Genomic DNA, 21,929 nt, shown 5'->3' on the forward strand with positions numbered 1-21,929 from the left:
GTGGGAGGGAGAGCATCAATTCCAGCACTGGCACTAGTACAATTTTCTACCCTGAGGTCATCAAATGTCTTGGCTGTTGTACTTGACCTGGCCCCTGCCCAGACACGTACCAAGTACTTCTCTGCCAACGCTGCGTCTTGTTCGGTCAAGGTGTCTGCCTCTCCAAAATTTTACAGGTATTGCACTGGGTCAGAAGCCATAGCTGCATGTTTGGTCCCCACCTTGCTCATGCAGTCATCTCCAGTCAGGATATGTGCCTTGATCACTGTCTTGGCTAGTGGTGCTCCAAGACGAGAGACTGCTTGATGCAATGGAAGCATGCGCCGCTTTTCACCAGTGCCATACTGCTGCCAGATCTCCTTCATCCCCAGTGCTTGGAAGTATGGGGTGTAGTATAAAAGTAATGCAAAGGTGTCTGTGTCATTGGAGACTACGACAACTCTCTTGCACTTTTTCACACGAACAGCCCACTCCACATGCACCACCAGCCTGGTGTCAGCCTCCTCAATCCAGTTCAAGAGGTCAGGGATCTCTTTGCCACCAGCCGCCTTTGCTGGGAGCACCTCATCATCAGAGACAACAGAGCTGACAATGATGGTAGCATTGCCACAGGCTTGATTGCACACCATATCCCGAACTAACAGCTGGAGATTCCGTTTGTTCTGCTCAGATGCCCAGAACTTGTCAAGTTGCTGAGGGATGGGTGTGTCTCTGTTCATGCCAATGATGTTGATGCCTGTTGAGTCTGTACGCCGCATGCGCTCCCCTTCCTTTAGAGACCTCTCAATGTAGGAATCAAGCACGAGATGCATGAACTCTGGCTCTTGGCAGAGGGATAATGTTGAGCTGATGATAGCGTTGATGACAGCACCTAAAGTAGGGAATCGTCCTAGTGGCATCTGCCGCATCTTCGACATGAAGTCTACCACAACGTGAGTGGCAAGAGTAGACTTCGGACTCCATTGGGTGAGGTCAAGTCCAGGCTCAATCTCACTGACAAGTTTTGACTTGTTGACATGAGCCGGAAGGTCACCATCAAACAGGGGAGATGCTGGAAGCACATCATGGGTAAGTACCTGCCGGATGTTCATGCCCCGCTCCTTAGCAATGTCCTTGTCCACACTCCTATGTGCCTCAGCCATGTCTTTGGGTGAGACCAACTTCTGCTCTTTCATAATGGTTGTTGGTGTCTTCTGTGGTTGCTCGTTGAATTGAGGTAGCTTCCTCTTTGATATGGTTGTGCTAATTTTCTTGGTCTTCTCGACTAACCTCTCCTGCCTGTATGAACAGTAGACACGTTCCCCATTTCTGAGACAGTTGAGCAAGCGTGGAGCGACCCTTCTGTCAACAGCCTGCTTTGTGAGCAGATTGTGCAGTGGCACAGGCACATTGACCATTATTGAGTATGGGTTCTGCCCCTCTAGCACGAAGTCCAGCAGCTTCGCCACATTCTGGTTGAATGTAAGGCGGCGAGTGGTGCTCAGTGCATGCTGGAGATGGCATTCTGTCTGTTTCATGGTGTGGTTGTTGGTGAGAAGGTTGAGGACATTGGTGATCGACCCAATCTCGTGGAACAAGAGCTCGAACTCTGCCACAGCATTTGCATTGTGTGTGGCTCCTACTACATAGTGACCTCCAGGACCCTTCGACACTCGCTGAATGGTCTGCTCGACCTTCATGTCACCTCCTACAGCACAGAACCAGCCTTGGCGATCCTGAACAACCCACTGGCCTATAGAAAAGAGCCGGTAGAGCTCAGGATGTGTGAACTCTAGCACCTTGATTTGTTCAAGATACCATGAGCCATGACGCAGGTAGTTTATGGCGTCACATTCTGCAAAGATCGGCATAGAGTCCTCGACAGTAGCAGCATGTAGATTCCAGTTTCCTTCTCTTTCAGAGACTACAGCATTCTTGATGACGGCCACCAACTCCAGCCAAACTCCAAAAAATTGGCAGAGCTCTGACTTGGCCTCACACTCCTTCTCAAACTCCAGAAAGTCCTGATTCAACTTCTCTACTTGTCCAATTAGGGCCTCAAACTGCTCTGGGCAATGTTGATTTGTAGCCAGCGTAGAGTGCAGTGCCTCTACCTGTGCTAGCACTGGATATGCAGCTTTGTCCTTGTTGTGCCAGAACATCTCCCACTGGAGTGACCTGATCACATCCTCCACAATCAGCATCCCAGTGAGAGCCCGGACATAATGGCTGCCGTTTAACTGACTCTATCACACCAGGTCCAAACACGGCACACTCAACCAGTGTGTCATCCGGGCCAGAACCTCGAAGCAGTTTTCCCTGGCATCTGAGCAGAACACGAGTCCAATGGAAAGGGCCCATGCAGAGGAAGAGATCCTTGAACTGTTCTGTCTCGTGCAGGTAAATATCTACAGCTGGGGCGAACACACCTTCATCGCACCATATCGCCATTGATACCTGATTTAATTGTCTACGAACACTCTGGAAGTTGGTGAGGCAATGCCTGACGGTAGCACGCTCAGTGATGGGTCTTGGTATGACAGTGAGGAAGCCAACACGCATTATCGGCACCACAGTGGATGAGACAAGTTTGTGCACAGCGGCCCATATAAGAGGGTCTCCTGCTGGTGCACCACAGCGGATCAAACTGATCAAGAATTCTCTCTTTGCAGATACACTTCGGGCAGTTGGCATGTTGAGTAATGTTGCTTGCTTGTTTTCAGGATGCAGCAACATGTCTGGTGGCAGAGCAGGTCGAACTACTGGCTTGGCATGGGGAGGTACAACAGCCAAGACATTTGATGACCTCAGGGTAGAAAATTATACTAGTGCCAGTGCTGGAATTGATGCTCTCCCTCCCACGTACTACAAGTAGTGTGATCAGAGGACACATCCAAAGAGGTGCCTTTCTGGTGCATAGGGCTTGCCACCTGCTTTCGACAGCCAAGGAACCCGAGGCAAGACTAGCACCAATGGAACATGGGTGGGAGGAGCACTTTGGCACACTCCTGCCATCAAAGTGTCTGAAGGCCTTACCACCAAGTCTGCTCACAGTATGCAAGTGTGCAGGCAAGTGTGACACTCGCCGATGTGGGTGCCGTGCTGCTGGAGTTCCGTGCATCATATTCTGCCATGGAAAAATTTAAAATCCCTCCTGTAAAAATCCATCACAATAACCTGCATGCACACATATGGTGCACCTTGAGAGAATTTATCTGATTTTGTGTTATGATTTTATTTGTATATAATTTTGTAGGTCTATATCACTTTATTTGCTCATTTCAACACTCTATTAGGTCACATTAGGTCAATTAAGGTCAAAATCACCCAAAATGGTCATAACAATATCAGAAATGAATTCCCCACCCCATAATTAGTCCAAATGGAGGTATTGCATGTGTATATACACTCAGAAACAAAAAAGTTGGATTTTATTCATAGCCGATGGCGGCCATATTTGATTTGGCCATTGCGCCATTCGTGGCACTATGGCGGACGAGCACCTCTTTGATTTTTCATGTCTAGGTACCCATTGACTCAGTTCAAGTGAGAAACTCCCCTCACACCAAGTTGCGAACGGGTCTACAGGCCAGGTACTGGATTAAGAGAGAGAGAGAGAGCCTAGTTATATCCAAAGATAAGAGAGGAATGTGCTTGTGCATCAAGACCCAAGGCTGTACCCAAAACAACAGATAGCAGGCCTGTGCCATGTCATCTTGACTGTATGATATCCCCATGGTCAGAACATAGTCAAAGTATCAAATATTACTCAACTTCAGGTGAAAGTTGGTCTGTCAAATTTGTACTTGAGTTAAAGCACTAGAGTACCCTATAGCAGAGGTTTTCAACCTTTTTCATATCAAGGTGACAGGTCCATTATTTATTTGGCATTTGAGCCACAGACCACCATTTGATGAGATTTTGCCTTTCAGACCCAACACTAGTTAGTAGTTGGATCCGATTTTGTCCACAATTTCATGCTGTATTGATGTTGGTACCAATAGGAGAGACAACAGGCAAACGTTGATCAAAATAACAATTTTTTAATTAAGTAATACAGATGTTTAACAATAATTTAACTCTTGAGAGTGTAAAATGAAACCAAATGAACCTGTGAAAGGTCCATGTGGTTTCATTTTACACTCAAGAGTTACTCCATTTGGTTACCAACTCTTCAATCATTTAGCTGCATAAGGACCACCTGGAACCTCCTCAAGGACCACTGGTGGTCCCTGGACCACTGGTTGAGAACCACTGCCTGTATAGTAACCCTATAGTTTGTCAATTGTCTAAAGTTGACCTTTGGGGCAACAGTCAGCCACCATTAACCCAAATAAAAGAGGTGGTGTAGTAGGTGGTGTGTGTACAATGTACAATGTTGTACAATGTTGTGTGAAAACAAACAAACAAAACACATTCAAACAAGTCTACGAAATCTATGAATAATAATAATCTGCAACACAATTTAATACAACTAGACAGGCACCGACATTCTGCATAATTCTACTTTTGGTACTTTAAGTAAATTTTGAATTCCGGACTTTTACTTGTAACAGAGTACTTCAACATTGCAGTATTGATACTTTTACCAAAGTAAACCATTTGAATACTTTTTCCACCACTGATACCCATTATCGGAACGGTGGTTCTGGAGAGTCCTTGTGCAGTGGTAAACCTGTGTGGAGAATGTCTGAAGAGTGCAAACCGACTGTGGAAAGTAGACTGACTAAGTAATCAAATTGCAGGTGTGGGGAAATGGAGAGGCGTGGGGAATTTACCAAATCAAGTTTTAATTAGTCCCGACCCCCAGGTTGGTAACCACTGGTATACTGAACTCACAACACATATCTAACCCCAGAGGATATACACATACATACAATCACACAGCCCTGACCCCTGATAAAAAGCATTTTGGCTCGGCAGCAGTTTTGCCAGATTTTGCAGGAGAAACAAGCGGCCAGGTCTATGAAAACAAGCCCAAAAGCAGCAACTATCTCACACACACACATTGCAAATTGATCAGCAGTTTGAAAATAGCGCAAAGAGACACGTAGATCTGCTATTTGTAAATAGCTTGCGTAGAATAGATCTTGTACAGTAGATCTGCTATTTTCAACAAACAACAAAAATAAAACATTTGAACTAGGCCTACGCAAATCTTGTATGGAAGAAAATGTTTTTAGATGGGGGTCTGATTGATTGAGCGCATGTGCCTAAATCGCCCCTTCTTCCGGGTTGTGAAATGTGACGGGCGAGGCCTATTTGGGGCTTCTGTGACACGTTAAGCGTCACGGAGGCGACGCGTTTTGCGTCACCTCCATGCGCAACCCCGTGCGCAAGCTTGTGAGTCGAGCCCATTGGTCGAAACAGTTTTCGCTCGTTCGTGACCATGGCCCCAGGCCGTTTTAAGCTGCAGTGACTACGAATGGCCAGCATGTCTTTAATGCAAATCCAAATACATAATAATGTGGGGCTCCTTGACATGAAAAAGTTTGAGAACCACTTGTTTAACTAACATTAGGAAGGAATGAGAATAAGAAACTACAAACAAGCCCAAAAAAACACAATCCGCAACTACCAATATTTACAAGCAACTTTACAGAAAAAACAAAGTCGCGTATAGTCTTTGTCAGGTGGAAAAAACTGTTACTTTTCAGGATTCAAATTCAAAAATTGCAAAAGTAGCAGATCTACAAGCTGGTCTGCTACTTTTGATGCTTTTGTGTGACGCAGTAGTATGATCAAGTAGTATGACTTATTTTATGAAAAAACACAAAAGGTTAAAATATGGAGATGAGACAGCAATGTTATAATAAGCAGACTTGGCAACACTGCTCAACAGTTCCCATTCCCATGTCAACACAATGCAGCAGGCCTCTTATCAGCCTTGTTTACATTCTCTGCTACTACACTCCAGTCACTCCGTTCACACATAACCATAACAATGTACACCGGTACTGAAAGTCCTGTGACAGCAAATCTCTTTGCCAAAATTTGCCGATCTACAAGCACAAAATGTTGCGTCGTTAGCTTGTAGAACGGCTATATGGATGCTGGGGTTCACGTGGTTAATATACTATACATATATATTGTAGAGTGTCGCTGTCTAGAACGCCAGGTGAGCGCTTCCACCAGGTTAGCCAGAGCTCTGAGGGAGGAGTTCAGCACCAAGGCCAGGTCCGGCCCCTGGGCCAGCTCATTGAGGGGAGGTATGTACCTAGGTCTGTTCTTAATCAGTTTGATGTGATGACACCTGCCCTCCAACTAACAGGCTGGAGACAGCTGCACTGAGTTGGGTCTGATCAAGCTCTAGCTATAAAGGTGCTCACACTCCCTCAGTTCTGGCTGGCTCTCCTTGGTGGAAGGACTCTGCTGGGGCGGTAAGCGACATACTCCACTTCCTCCAATATTAGTTATGTAGATAAGACATGAAACTAATTTGATGTTTTCTATTTGTTTGTAGGCAACATAGGACGGTCATACCTAATTGGAACAATACCCCGATCCGGGAAGAAGTTGTGTTGGAATTGTTTGATTAATCCCCCCCCCCCCCCCACCCTGCTGTTGTAAGGAATCCCCCCAATAAATCTATTGTTTTGTGCACTCAAAACCCTCTGCCTCTGTCTTGGTTTGATCAGTCTTTACATTATGGTGGAGAATACGGGTAAAGACTGGTCGCCGCGACCCCAGACAGCATGGAACACGCACACGCCCTCACCGCTCTACTAAAAAGTCAGACTAAACTACAAAATGCGGTGCAGGAATTGTTAAAGAAAATAGAGCCAATAGAACCGAAAGAGCCCCTGGTGATGTGCTCACCAAGTTATCACCTGAGGACGATGTCGAGGCCTACTTAGAGGTGTTCGAGCGCACAGCTGCACGAGAGCGATGGCCAGCGGCCGACTGGGCCGGTATAATTGCCCCGTTCCTGACCGGGGACACCCAGCGCGTTTCCCATGACCTACCGGTGGCCGACGCAATGGACTACCCCAAGCTGAAAGCGGCCATCCTTGCCCGACACGGGTATAGTCTGCCGGCCCGGGCCCAACGCTACCATAGCTGGACCTACGACCCCGCTCAGGCCCCACGGGCCCAGGTAGCCGCCCTGGTGCGGCACACCCAAAGTTGGCTCACGCGAGTTTCCCCGCCTGGAGACGGCGGGCCCAACCCATGCTGGGGGCTTCGCCAGCGCCCAATGGGGCAACCCCAACTTGGAGACCGCGGGACAGAATGTGTCGGCAGTGGATGGCCGACTCGGCGAGGGGGTGAGTGAACTTGCCTCTCTTTATTTTATTGTGAAAAATGGCCTTTTATATCGGGGAGCGAAAGCTAAGGGGGGGGACATAATTGAACAGCTGTTGGTACCAAAGTCTTATGTCTCTCGAGTCCTCTACCTAGCCCACACTCACCAGCTGGGGGCCCACCTGGGAGTCCAAAAGACGTATGACCGCATCCTGGGCCGTTTCTATTGGCCAGGTGTGAAAAGAGCGGTGGAGGATTTCTGCAGGGGCTGTGCGGAATGCCAGAAGTCCGCACCACGGCCGAACCAGCGTAATCCACTCATACCACTGCCCATTATTGGGACCCCATTCACCCGACTGGCTATGGACATCGTCGGACCCCTCCCGAAGTCTGCCCGGGGCCACAGGTTCATCCTAGTCATATTGGATTACGCCACACGATACCCTGAGGCCATCCCCCTTCGCACTGCCACGGCCAAGAACGTGGCCAAAGAGATGTTCCTATTGTTTAGCCGGGTTGGGATAGCAGAGGAAGTTTTAACAGACCAGGGAAGCTGCTTCATGTCACGAATCATGGCCGCCCTGTGTAAGTGGTTAAAAGTGAGACAGGTGCGTACCTCCGTCTACCATCCCCAGACGGACGGATTAGTAGAGCGGTTCAACAAGACTTTAAAGCAGATGCTCACCAAGCTGACAGACGTAGACGGAAAGAACTGGGACCAGTTATTGCCGTATGTCCTCTTTGCTATCCGAGAAGTACCCCAGGCCTCCACAGGGTTTTCAGCCTTTGAACTGTTGTATGGTCGAAACCCCAGGGGTCTTCTGGACCTAGCTAAGGAAGCCTGGGCAAGCCAACCGTCTCCCCACCGAAGCATTATTGAGCACGTGGACCAGATGCAGACCAGGATGAAGAACGTCTGGCCAGTGGTGCGGGAGCATATGGAGAAGGCTCAAGCGGCCCAATGCCGAACCTACAACAGAGGTGCCCGCCTTCGTGAGTTCCAGGTGGACGAGAAGGTTCTGGTGCTTGTGCCGAGTAACGAATGTAAATTCCTTGCCAAGTGGCAGGGGCCTTATGAGGTGGTCAGAAAGGTGGGGCCAGTGAACTACCGGGTAAGCCAGCCGGGCCGGCGAAAGGGCCATCAAATATACCACATTAACATTCTAAATAAGTGGCATGCTGCAGAAGTTCCACCCAACCCGGCCTTGTTAACTACTGTGTCTCCTCAGACCCCACCTCCTCCTGTCACAGGCACTGACCTCTCGCCCCCTCAGCAGCAGGACCTGAGAGAACTCATAAGCCGAAGCCGAGATGTGTTCTCGGAACTGCCGGGACGAACGACTGTCATCAAGCATGACATAAAAAGCCCCCGGGGGACAGTGGTCCGACAGCGTCCATACCGGATACCTGAGGCCAGGCGAGAGGCAATACGAGAAGAGGTGAAAAAGATGTTGGAGCTGGGGGTGATTGAGGAGTCGTACAGCCCCTGGTCCAGCCCTATTGTAATTGTCCCGAAGCCGGATGGGACATTACGCTTCTGTAATGATTTTAGGAAGGTCAATGACGTCTCTCTTTTCGATGCCTATCCGATGCCACGCGTCGACGAGCTCATCGAACGACTGGGACCCGCTCGCTCTGTCAGCACGTCCATGGCGCCACCGCCACCTTTCAACGTCTGATGGACCGTGTCCTCCGGCCCCACCAACAATATGCTGCGGCCTACCTGGACGACATTGTGATCCACAGCTCCACCTGGACCGACCACCTGCAGCATCTGGAGGCCGTTCTGGGGGCGCTACGGCAGGCGGGGCTCACGGCGAACGCCAGGAAGTGTCGCCTAGGGCTGAATGAGACCGACTACCTTGGCTACACCATTGGGAGGGGGTGTGTGAAGCCACAGACGCAGAAAGTTGAGAGAATCCGGAACCAGTTACAAAAAAACAGGTAAAATCTTTTCTCGGCCTGGTGTCCTACTATCAGAAATTCATTGCAAATTTTGCTACTGTGGCAGCACCCCTCTATGACTTAACCCGAAACTGCCTGCCCCACCTTGTTAAGTGGACGGAAGAGACGGAGGCTGTCTTCCAGACACTGAGACGGGCCCTGTGTGAGGAGCCGGTCTTGGTGGCCCCCGACTTCACTAAACCCTTCGTTCTACTCACGGATGCATCGGGCACTGGCATAGGGGCGGTCTTGGCACAGGTCATTGAGGGAGAAGAACATCCCATAACATTCATCAGCCGGAAGCTGCTGAAACACGAGAAGAACTACTCGACTGTGGAAAAGGAGTGCCTGGCGGTAAAGTGGGCCATACACCACCTGAGGTACTACCTATGGGGCAGGGAGTTCACCCTCGTGACAGACCACGCACCACTGAGGTGGATGTCCACAAATAAAGATAAGAACGACAGAGTCACCCGCTGGTTCCTTGAGTTACAGGACTACAAGTTCAAAGTGGAGCATCGACCAGGAAAGGACATCCAGCATGCAGATGCCATGTCCCGGTTGTACGAAGAGGAAGGACTTGAAGCTCCCACCCCAGGCGGCAAGCTTAGGGGGAGGGTATGTGGAGTGTTGCTGTCTAGAACGCCAGGTGAGCGCTTCCACCAGGTTAGCCAGAGCTCTGAGGGAGGAGTTCAGCACCAAGGCCAGGTCCGGCCCCTGGGCCAGCTCATTGAGGGGAGGTATGTACCTAGGTCTGTTCTTAATCAGTTTGATGTGATGCCACCTGCCCTCCAACTAACAGGCTGGAGACAGCTGCACTGAGTTGGGTCTGATCAAGCTCCAGCTATAAAGGTGCTCACACTCCCTCAGTTCTGGCTGGCTCTCCTTGGTGGAAGGACTCTGCTGGGGCGGTAAGCGACATACTCCACTTCCTCCAATATTAGTTATGTAGATAAGACATGAAACTAATTTGATGTTTTCTATTTGTTTGTAGGCAACATAGGACGCTCGTACCTAATTGGAACAATACCCCGATCCGGGAAGAAGTTGTGTTGGAATTGATTGATTAATCCCCCCCCCCCCCCCCCACACCCTGCTGTTGTAAGGAATCCCCCCAATAAATCTTATTATTTTGTGCACTCAAAACCCTCTGCCTCTGTCTTGGTTCGATCAGTCTTTACAATATACAAATATATATATATATATATATATATATATATATATATATATATTACACACACAGAGTTTTTCTTAGAAATAAGGGTGTCCCTTATGTGAATTTCAGGTAGCTGGCTGCTCTGGAGATCTCCTCCAGCCTGGAGGACACAAGCCTTCTTCTCTTCACTCAACCTTTCAGACACCTGGGATGATGCTTGGACGGCCAAACTCATGGCTTCAGCCCACCAACTAAATTCTAATTTAGCTCCAGAATTGGACATAGCTCTGAGTCTGACACTGACATACCTACGGTATAAAATGTGTCCTGCTGGCACAAATAAAATAAAATATTGCAAAATAAACAAACACCCAGGGTTGGCAAACTTCTTGGAGCTCATTTTAAATCCTCAAGAAAAAGCCCTGTACTCACAGTTCCTTTGACAACTTTAGAAAGCTGCTGCCTGCAACCAGTTTCCCCAACAAGAAGAGTAGAGCGGTGTGCTGGAGAACCCATGTCCTCACCTGTCTGTCTGTCTGTGTGCACCTGGATCCTCTGGTATGCAGTGACAAGTCCTGAGCACCGCTACTGCAACCGCTTTGGTAGCAGGGTCCTGAAGCACACTATACAAAACACCACAACACTATTAAAAGTCCCATCCTTTAACTATGAGGGTCCATGTCATCACAGTTCTTCGATAGCATCAGTGGTGGAAAAAGTACATTTCTTACTTATGTAAAAGTATGCTGCAAAGTAGAAACACTCCGTTACAAGTAAAAGTCCGGTATCAAAATGTACTTGAGTAAAAGTACAGAAGTATTGACATATTTACTTAAAGTATCAAAAGTAAAAGTACTCATTATGCAGAATGTCCCGTTTCACAAGTTATCAGTATGTCTAAAATGTATAAAAATAGCCGATCTACAAGCCCACAACGCGTCACAAAGCGACAAAGTCAAAAGCCAAAGTTTAAATCGGGAGGTGGTTAATCAATGTATGTTCTACATGTTGTTTAATAATAATCAACATCAACAAAGTAACTAGTAACTAGTAAAGTTATCAAATAATTGTAGTGGAGTAAAAGTACAATATTTGTCTCTGAGTTGTAGTGGAGTAGAAGTAAAAGTATTGCAAATTGGAAATGCTAAAGTCAAAATACATCAAAATGGTACTTCGTTATTTTCCACCACTGCCTTTAACTATGAAGGTCCATGTCATCACAGTCTTCACTCAGATAGCATTCAACTCTATATTTACTCAGAAACATGGTGAAACGTCTCACACATACTGACACTCCACACACTCTCTTCTCCTCCAGGCTAGTAGCGTGGGTTTAGTAGTGGGAGTGTTAGATGACCAGCCACAGCCTTGTGTGGTCATTAACGTCAGCTGGTTATGGTGACTGCAAACCCAGCTCCAAACACACAGAAAACCACAATAAAAACACAAATGTTTGCTTCCTCTTTCCCATCTTCCCCCTTTTAACAGGGGTACATGCTATGTCAACACTGATATATTAATAATTCATCGGCTGTTCATTTGGTACCATATCATTGTTAATAACCAGCACTTGAACCCGTTTCTCTCTTCACTTCCTGCTTTTTTTGGTCCCACCCCCTCTGAGAGCCAACCCGGTTGGTTGACTAGAGTTGATTGACACCCATGGCTTGCTTCCTTGAGCTTGGTGTAAGTCAGTGGTTCTCAGCCTGTGGGCCGGGTCCCACTGGTGGGCCGTGAGGTCGGATACTGTGAGGGGGGCCCTCACTGCTCCTAATGATTATAGGATGGGTAAAATGCAGAGGACAATTTTCACATTGTGTGCAAATATACAGTGACAAATAATCGATTACACATCTTTATCCATATTTTGTACGTTGGCTAAAAATCTTCTCTTCTGGGGGTCCCACTCCCTGGCACAAAAGAAAATACAGATTGGGGTCCTCGGCCAAATTTGAAAATACATGTTCATTTGAAAATACATACATGTTTTAAATGTTTCAAAAAGAAAGAAAAAAATCCCACATAATGTTCATCATCTCTTCTTTAAAAAATTGTTCATTAATATATAATCGAGGCAAAAGTTTGAGATAATGGTGATATTGATTTGAAGTCATATGGTCCAGTGTGGTGTGGGGAGGAGGGTTGGGGTCTGGTGGTCCAGGCCCCCCTGGGTCTCATTTATCAGCAGACCGTGACGGGCCGACCTGATTACAATTTGCAAGAAAATTCATTAGAGTTATAGAGACCAATTGTCAGCTGTATCTCTCTCTCTCTCTCTCTCTCTCTCTCTCTCTCTCTCTCTCTCTCTCTCTCTCTCTCTCTCTCTCTCTCTCTCTCTCTCTCTCTCTCTCTCTCTCTCTGTCTCTCTCTCTCTCTCTGTCTCTCGGGTTGCACAGCCCTCTCTCTCTCTCTCTCTCTCTCTCTCTCTCTCTCTCTCTCTCTATCTCTCTCTCTCTCTGTTTGTCTCTCTCTCCCCTCCCTCTCTCTGTCCCCTACCTCTCTCCCTCTCTCTCTCACCCCCCCCCCCCTCTTCTCTCCCTTACGCCCCCTCTCCCTCCCTCCCATCTCTCCATCCCTCTCCTATCTCTCCTCGTCTCCTTTATGTCTCTCACTCATTTAGCCATGTTTTTCTGTCAGCTATCTGACTGTAATTCGATTATATCAATCCATAGAATTTACATTTATAGGCTGTTTCGTTTATTGGCACGCTCTGTATATCTATTTATTTTGTTGTCTTTTTTACTCAAAAGTTTTTAAGTGTGTGTGCGTGGGGGGAGAGAGAGAGCGAGAAAGAGAGAGAGAGAGAGAGAGAGAGAGAGAGAGAGAGAGAGAGAGAGAGAGAGAGAGAGAGAGAGAGAGAGAGAGAGCTCATCTCGCCATCAGGGATCATCTCGCCATCAGGCCGTAAATCTGCACTTTACAATAATTCATCTTTTCTGCTGGAGAGACGAGTTGGGATTTCAGATTAATAGCAAATGTGCTGGTAGAATTTCAAACCATGAATCACCACACACACACACACACACACACACACACACACACACACACACACACACACACACACACACACACACACACACACACACACACACACACACACACACACACTGTTATTTGAAAGTAATAGATCTACAAGCTCACAGTCGGCATTGAGCTTGTAGATCTGCTATTTTCAAAATATTTTTTATAATGATAACTTGTGAAACGGGACAACATGCATAATTAGAATATAGTAGGCTACTTTAACCTTTTTAACAAAAAAATATCACTTACCCTGCCTTTAAGTATATTTGACACACGCACACGCACGCACGCGCGCACACACACACACACACACACACACACACACACACACACACACACACACACACACACACACACACACACACACACACACACACACACACACACACACACACACACACACGGTAAAAAAAAATCTGACCATTTGTAAATCTTGATCTATATATCTAATTATCTATAGCCTATAGATACTCCAGGGTGTCGCTTGCTAAAAATGGCAGATGTAGGTCTAAAAACTGAATCAGCTATTTTAATTGACATTAATTATCGACTTTTGTTTTAGTTAAAACATTCTTGTTGTTTTATATGATAAACTATCCAATTCAAATGATGGGCTATTATGTTTAGTTGTTGGTCGTAAATTCCAAAACCATTTCCCCTTGAAATTAAGCAAGAATTTAGACCATTAAAAAATGTTTTAAATCAGAGGTTTTGTTGCAGAAATAAATGACCAATCTATAGGCCTATATTTACTCAAAAACATACCTCCATTTTCTATTATAAAATAAAGGCGGCTATAAGTAGCCTACCTACCATTCAGGCCGGGTCATACAAATATTACAAAACCCATCATAGTGAGTCGTGGATACAAATGATGAGAATAATTATTCATGACAAATACAAAGCAATTTCCCTTATAATAACGTAATAGAGGTTATAGGCCTTAACAATGCGATTGCATCAGAATGAAAGCATTAAAAATCATTACAAAGCATCAACAATGAACACAAACTCAAATTAGCTGGAGATGATCAGTCGACCATTATCATTTTTAATTATTTAGGGCTTGCTTTTGTCGAATAATTAGGCTACTATACCATAGGCCTATCATGAATTAGCCCAAATTATTATTAGTAGTATTATTATCTGAAATAAAACGCAACCAACAGCAACAACAGCAGAACAAGTCAAATCACACACAGGCTACATCATCATGTTTTTATGTCCTCTCAAATAATGTCATGGTCCCAATAAACTGTGTCATTTGTGTCACCATCCATGAGCCTCTAAACCACCTGTCAAATGACAAAGCAATTGACTCTGTGTGGGTGCACGTGTGCGTGCGTGCGTGCGTGTGTGCGGGGACCAAGGTGAGGCCAGGGCCGTGGGATCAAGGCTTCTTCGGGGACCAGTCATCACGACCTCCCTAAACACCCTTGGCCCGGGTGGGGTGGTGGCCCCTGTCCCCTGGGAGAGGAGAGGAGAGGAGAGGAGAGGAGAGGAGAGGAGAGGAGAGGAGAGGAGAGGAGAGGAGAGGAGAGGAGAGGTAGCTACAGTAGGAGGGGAGAGGAGAGAATAGGAGAGGAGAAGATAAGAGAGGAGGGGAGAGAAGAGATGTATACAGTAGGAGAGGAGAGTAGCAAAGAGGAGAAGATAAGAGAGGAGAGGATAACAGTGGAGAGGAGAGGAGAGGATAAGGGAGAAGTGAGGAGGAGAGGAGAGGTGATGTGAGGTAGAGGCTAGGAGAAGAGAAGATGAGAGAGGAGAGGAGAGGAGAGGAGAGGAGAGGAGAGGAGAGGAGAGGAGAGGAGAGGAGAGGAGAGGAGAGGAGAGGAGAGGATAAGAGAGGAGAGGAGAGGATAAGAGAGGAGAGGAGAGGAGAGGGGGGACTGTTGCCTCCTCCCACCCTGACCTTGGTTTTTCATTTCCTCCCTGGCTTGATGCGACATGTGACCCCGCCCCCTGTCATAACACCACATTATATACGTCGGAGAGCGACGACATATCTTCTTAAAAAAGCAACAACAAAAAAAACATCCCGACCCTACAAGCCTACAACATGGGGGGCTTGTAGGGTTGGGATTTTTCGGCGCGCGACACCGCAGTAAAAAGTACAGGGCTTGCTATTTTCGGCGCGCGACACCGTCGTGTGACGCAGTAAAAAATACAGGCCGGCTTTTAATTCCACAGAGAGAAGAGATGTAAACATGTCACCCACAGCACGTCCCGGCTCTAAACCCCATGTTATTGTGATATATATTGAACACAAACAGGTGCATATTATATAGGCCGCTTCTGGCCAGTAAATAATGCATGTGTCTGTGTCTGGCTTTATTAACCACTTATTAATAGTAATAGTGGTTGAAAGTGCTGGCGTCATATTGCCATGTCACCATAGGCGAAACAAGAAATTGTCACTTTTAGATGGTTTTAATTTTGCTATATTCGTAGTGGTGAGGTTATAAATATGTAAGGCTACAGCAGGCCTATTTATTCGACAGATATTGAACCGCCGCCTATTAAGTTAGGATGTTATGAAACTGTTATTACTCATAATTCTGGACATTATAGCAACTCTTGCAGGCTTTTTGTCGTTTCCAGGACACATGTAGGCCTACACAGAAATGTAATATTAATTTAACATTTGGTGAAATTCAAATGACAGCCTATATGCTACACGTCCAAATGAGTTCAGACTAAACTTAATTTAGGAATTACAGCATATCATATTAGCCTATAAGAGAAAATATTATAATTTTCACATTCTGTCAGTATAGGCCGTATTATAGAGACAAATAATGTTCTTCGAGACAAGCCGTTGTAATGGTAACATTTCAGCTTTAATTCACACCTATATCATTTACTCGATAAGTCATGGAATGTTAGTTACTTTTGCACAATTTAATTTTTATTATTTTATAAATAAATTAGCAGCATAAAGTTCTGTAAAAGAAAAAAATGTAAAAATAAATTCAAGCAACAATGTCTAAGGGCCGATTAACAATAATAATAACAACAACAAATAATATTAATTAATAAAAATCCAGTGGATGTGTTTTCTGTATTTGGCTTGAATTGTTGGTTGTCTTGTCTGCGTAAGAAAAGGAGGGACAACAATGTTAGAAACAAAGAGTATTTGTCAAACCGCTCCTTTTCGGGAAAAAGACTCATTTTCAAAGTTAAAAAAAAGAAGGAAAAAAAATCTCAGCAGAAGACACGCTTTTACACATATTTTTGTCTTTCCTTTAAAAAAAAAACGTGTATAATGCTACCATACTGAAATGTACACTTGACTTGAGGATCCTTTATATCAGTATTCTCAAAGTGGGGTCTCTGGGTTCTTTGAGTTTGAGGGGGTTCCAAATGGACCCTTTACAGGTCTGTAACTCTGAGGCTGTACAAATGGAACCAAATGGAACCATAAACCTTATGGTGGGTCCTTGAAATTAAAAGGTTTGAGAAGAACCACGTACTGCTTTATATCATTTCCAACGTCCTTAATTTTGGTCCCATGTGTTGATTCTTTCTGCATCAGACGGACGGACTGCATGGGGTTTGTTTATTATTTACATCAATGGTTCTCAACCTGTGGGGGGGGGGGGGTCCCCTGATGACAGTGAAGTGACAATACTTTTTTAATACCTCAACAAAAAAGAAAGAAAGAAAAAGACCATTACTGCATCAAAATTAATCAACAAACTATTGGCCTATCAAAACTGGTCAAACATTGTCCAAATAAAAAGATAAAAAAAATTGGTCTGTTATTTTCACATTATTTATCTGTGGAACCAAGTCAAAATAAATGTCTTGCCTCAACTCAACCCCAAATGTTTATCAGGGGTCCCCAGTTCAAACATGATTTATTTTGGGGGGTCACGGCCTGAACAGGTTGAGAACCACTGATTTACATGCGTGAACGGGTTGTGTGTGTGTGTGTGTGTGTGTGTGTGTGTGTGTGTGTGTGTGTGTGTGTGTGTGTGTGTGTGTGTGTGTGTGTGTGTGTGTGTGTGTGTGTGTGTGTGTGTGTGTGTGCGCGCGCGCGCGCGCGCCGGGTGATAAATGCGTTCCCCGCCGTGCATGGCTCGTCATTCAACAGGGGGCCATGTCGCGTCACTGTCGCGGATCGATTAATCTGTAGAGCAACACATGTCACCGTCAATAGCTCTCATCAGCTGTCATTCAAAACCACTCCTCCCAGTATATAAGGACGACAGTAGAGTAGAGTAGAGTGGGTGGGTTAGGTACCAGTGCTCCATGTTTTTACGCACAGTTTATTTGGCGTCTTAAAAAAAAAGAAAAAAGATTAATACTGCGTTTTTGAGGTCTCTTTTGGTCCAGTTTTTTTTTTTTTTACCACTTAAACCCGTAAAACGGACCTGAGTGAGTTGGCTCTGTTACTTGGACCGCTTTCTTCCTTCTACACCAAATCTCCACCCCACCCCCCAAAAAATAGCCGATCTACAAGCTCACAAGACATTGCGGTTGCAATGCTTTGTGAGTTTGTAGATCCACAATTCCTTTTGGGCAAATGTCCCCCATACCCCAGATTATGGATGCTGGGGTTCAAGTAGTTAGTGTTTATTCATAGAGCACCGAGGTCTGACGTCACTGCCACTAGAGGGCGCTATCCCCCAGGGGGATAGCACCCTCTAGCGGCAGTGACGTCAGGACTTCGGTGCTCTATTGTTTAAGTTTTTAACTGTTCTTTTTATTTTATGGTCTGGCCTGCTCCAACTGTTGGTGCTGGCTCCTGATCGCGAAGCGGCTGACGTGCACCGGGATGGGCACCACGATCTTGGGGTTCCGCGAGGGCTCCCCCGTCTTGTGGTTGACGTTGCCCGCCTTGACGCGCTTCCACTTGGCGCGGCGGTTCTGGAACCAGATCTTCACCTGCACCTCGCTCAGCTTGAGGGCGTGCGCGATCTGCGAGCGCTCCGTCAGCGACAGGTACTTCTTGCAGTGGAACTCCTTCTCCAGCTCCAGCAGCTGCTCGCTGGTGAAGGCCGTGCGCCGCCGCCGGTTCTTGCCCCCCGTGGACGTGGTGCCAGGGCCGGCCCTGGTGTCGTCCAGGCCTCCTCCGGACCCGGATCCTCCTCCCTCGCCGCCGTCCTCCTTGTTGTGACACATGGAGCCTCCGGTCAGGTTGTCGTCGGAGCTGTAGTCCAGGTCGCTGTCCATGGAGTAGCTCTGATCGTCTTTCCTGATGTTGCACTCGTCCAGGTCCTTCATGCTGTCGTCTTTGCTGCCACCGTGCGCTCCTCTGACTGTGACACAAAAATATGAAATACGATTTTAGACGGGTAGGCCTATAGTATAAAATGTGTTTACATTAGGTTAAAGAAAACATGTCTCTGTTTCTGAGGTCTGAACACTTGCTATGAGTTTGATTTTTTATAAATAATTTGGTTGGTTGTTCCAGTGTGCTCACCATTTTAAAGTGAAATTGTGGCGTTTATGTTTGAGATTTAATAAAAATAAAAACACAACCAACAGTTCACAGATATATCCAAGTTATTAACTTATTACAATAAGGTCACAATCTGATTGTATGTCTTTAATTGTCTCGATGAATTGAATACACAGGACCACAATGGAAACAAGCCTTTTTTTGAAGTTATCCTTTTAGCACCATTTGTATAATCGTATACCACTGTAAGCTACCTTTTTTTTGCAAACTATAGTGTTTCAAACTAAAGTATTCAATCAAACAATCAATCAATCAAAGACGTTAAATGTATTTGAATGTTTAAAATTGAAGCCGGAGAGTGTACAAATGTATTTTCGTACACTCTCGCTCGGAGTTATAAATGGAAATATTATTGTGTTGTGCTTTTCATTGTGATATGGATCTCCCTTGGGTCTGAAATAAAGATTGCATTGAATTTAATTGAATTGATATATGGCTAAATTACCCTCGCTCCTAATCCCCCCCCCCCCCCACCTCCAAAAAAAAGGGGGAAAAAACTGAGACAAGAGTTAAACATGACATCTGGATGTTTCTCACGTCATTGTCAATCAGCGTTGTGTTCTTGATGCTGACGGTGCGTGCAGATTGAGGGCCATTTCAAATCGGAACACATTATGAATTATGATGACAAAAAACAGCACTATAGCAATACATAGGGGAGCTTTTTATGCATAATTACGCACGGCGGCCAGCGCGTTCTTTTCTTTCTGTCCGTGATCGTCGGCCCTCTAGGCCAGTGGTTCTCAACCTGTGGGTCCGGACCCCAAGGGGCCAGGGCCAGTGGGGTCCCCACAGGAATTTTTTTCACTAGATGACATTGAAGTGACAATTAAAGGACTTTTAAGATCTTTTTAATACCCCCCCCCCCCCAAAAAAAAAGACCATTAAGGTCCTTGCACACTGGTGCGTCTTTTCGTTGCGTTTTTTTTTTTTTCATTGTTTTTTCAATTTTTTTCATTGTTGTAAAAAAAACGCAACGAAAAGACGCACCAGTGTGCAAGGACCTTTACTGCATCAAAAATTGTCAAATAATATAATTAATAGCTGATCACGATATAATACTTTCACAATATGTATCTATGGAACTGAGTCAAACTAAATGCAATGCCTCAACTCCTACAATTCCAAGTGCTTATCAGGGTGGGGGGTCCCCAGTTCAAATATGATTATTTTTTGGGGGGGGGGGGTCTCTCCCCAGTTCAAATATGATTATTTTGGGGGACACTCCCCAGTTCAAATATGATTATTTTGGGGGGACACTCCCTAGTTCAAATATGATTATTTTGGAGGGCCGCGGCCTGAAAAGGTTGAGACCCACTGCTCGAGGCTACATCTGGAGAGCAGTGCGCGTAATTCTCTCCCAGCAGACAGAGCATGAGCCCCCTCCCCCCCGTGATTTAGGACCTACGATTGAAATAATTGCCTTAAAATTCCAAGAAACCAGATCTAAAAATAAAATAAAATCCATCTGGCCAGCTTTAAATTTAAGTCACCTAATCCCCTTCTTAACAAATGGTTCTCTGTACAAATATCTAAGATGAGTGTATTTTTCAAAAAATCAGTTTTATATACATTTAAACACTGACGCAGATGTTGGTCGTTATTAAAATGATTACAGTGATTTGTGGAGGGATTACACAGACTGGCCGCCGGCGTCATTCCAAAAGCCCTGAACTCCTGTGGGATTTATTTGACATGGGATGTATTTACGGCTGGAATCCAAATGAGGCACTAATATAGGTCTGCTCTAGACAACCACGTGTCTCAGTAGGACATGTTATTTATAAATATGCTTTTTCAGCCACCAGTCATATATATATTCTTAAAACAAATTTCCTTAGTCGCTAGAGACTGACATTATTGAATTGTCATCATAATTGACATCGATTGCCTATTCTGTGTGGCTTATGTCTTTTAAAAATGCAGATTGCAACGCATTCAATGGAATAAAACATACCTAAAAACCTTAATTTTATTTTACACTCGGAGTGATTGTGACACATTTTGATTTAACACTGAGGAGTTTGTGTCACCACGGCTCTAGCTATTATCATTTTAAGGAAATTCAAACATTTAAACAAAAAACATTCAAATGTCATCCATTTATCCAATTGTAGCTGTTCTGACATTCTGACATTACACATAAAAAATAAATAATCAGGATTTCTGTTCCAAAACGAAAGCAAATCCATTTTTGTCTCCTTAACAAATTAAATATACAAGGATAAATATAATAGAGGATTAAAAAGAAAACCAGTTTTATATACATTTAAACACTTTGGCAGACCCTCAGGTCGGGGTTCGGGGGGGCTGGCTCGGCTACCTGTGGCTGACTCGGGGTCGTGAAAGCCCTGCAGAGCCGCGCTGTCCTTCCCGAGGAACGCCTTGCCCTCGTCGCCTCCTTCCAAGCGGCCGTGTAACAAACCGTCCTGAGCCTTCTCAAACACCGAGTGGAGGGAGGGAGGCTGCGATCCGAACTTCCTAACCGCCTCCTGGTGCTGATGCTGAGACGCGGAGGACGACGAGGACGAGGAGCAGGAGAACCCGCCGGGGAGAGACGCCATGAGCGTGGAGGTGAGCGCCATGCCTTGCGCCAGGCTGGAGCAGAAGCTGTTCTGGAGGGAAGGGGGGATCTGGTGGTGGATGGTGGCCGGGGGAGGCGGAGGAGGAGGCGGCGGCGGAGGGAGGACCACCGACCGGTAGGGCATGAACATCGGGTAGCCGGTGTAGACGAAGTGGCCCGGGCTCGGAGACATCGGCCCGGGCCCCGCGCCGATGAGCGAGTCGATGCTGAAGGCGGTGGTGGTGCTTCCCAGCGGCCGCTGCATCACCATAAAGGACGGGCTGAACGCGCCGCCCGCTGCACTCATATGAACCGCCGGGTGGAGCCTTGTAGAGAACTGGACTTTCTTTGCTTTTTTGGGGGGAAACTGTTAATAAAGTATTCAATCAATCAATCAATCAATCAATGCTTCGGAACAGCAGGACGAGAAGAGATGCTTGTAGCCTGATGAGCAAATAGTCTAATATTCCCCCCCTGATTATGGGAAATTGCCGTCAGTCTTAATAGAGATTAAGATGTTGGCTTTCCGCGCGGGAGACCCTGGTTAGAATCCC

At 45.9% G+C, this 21,929-nt stretch overlaps 1 protein-coding gene across 1 annotated transcript; it reads right to left on the reverse strand.

Annotated features, from left to right (window-relative positions):
- Nucleotides 1-18,058: 18,058 nt before the first annotated feature.
- gbx2 (gastrulation brain homeobox 2) lies at nt 18,059-21,658 on the reverse strand (the record flags this gene model as incomplete). The annotated part of the gene is made up of 2 exons (XM_080422841.1): nt 21,136-21,658; nt 18,059-18,609 (listed from the first exon to the last, which is right to left on the reverse strand). Exons 1-2 carry the CDS (start codon nt 21,644-21,646, stop codon nt 18,059-18,061), a joined length of 1,062 nt encoding a protein of 353 aa, XP_080278967.1. The 5' UTR covers nt 21,647-21,658.
- Nucleotides 21,659-21,929: the final 271 nt, after the last annotated feature.

This window comes from Gymnoscopelus braueri, assembly GCF_963280865.1.
Source record: "Gymnoscopelus braueri genome assembly, chromosome: 24".
Classification (NCBI taxonomy): domain Eukaryota; kingdom Metazoa; phylum Chordata; class Actinopteri; order Myctophiformes; family Myctophidae; genus Gymnoscopelus; species Gymnoscopelus braueri.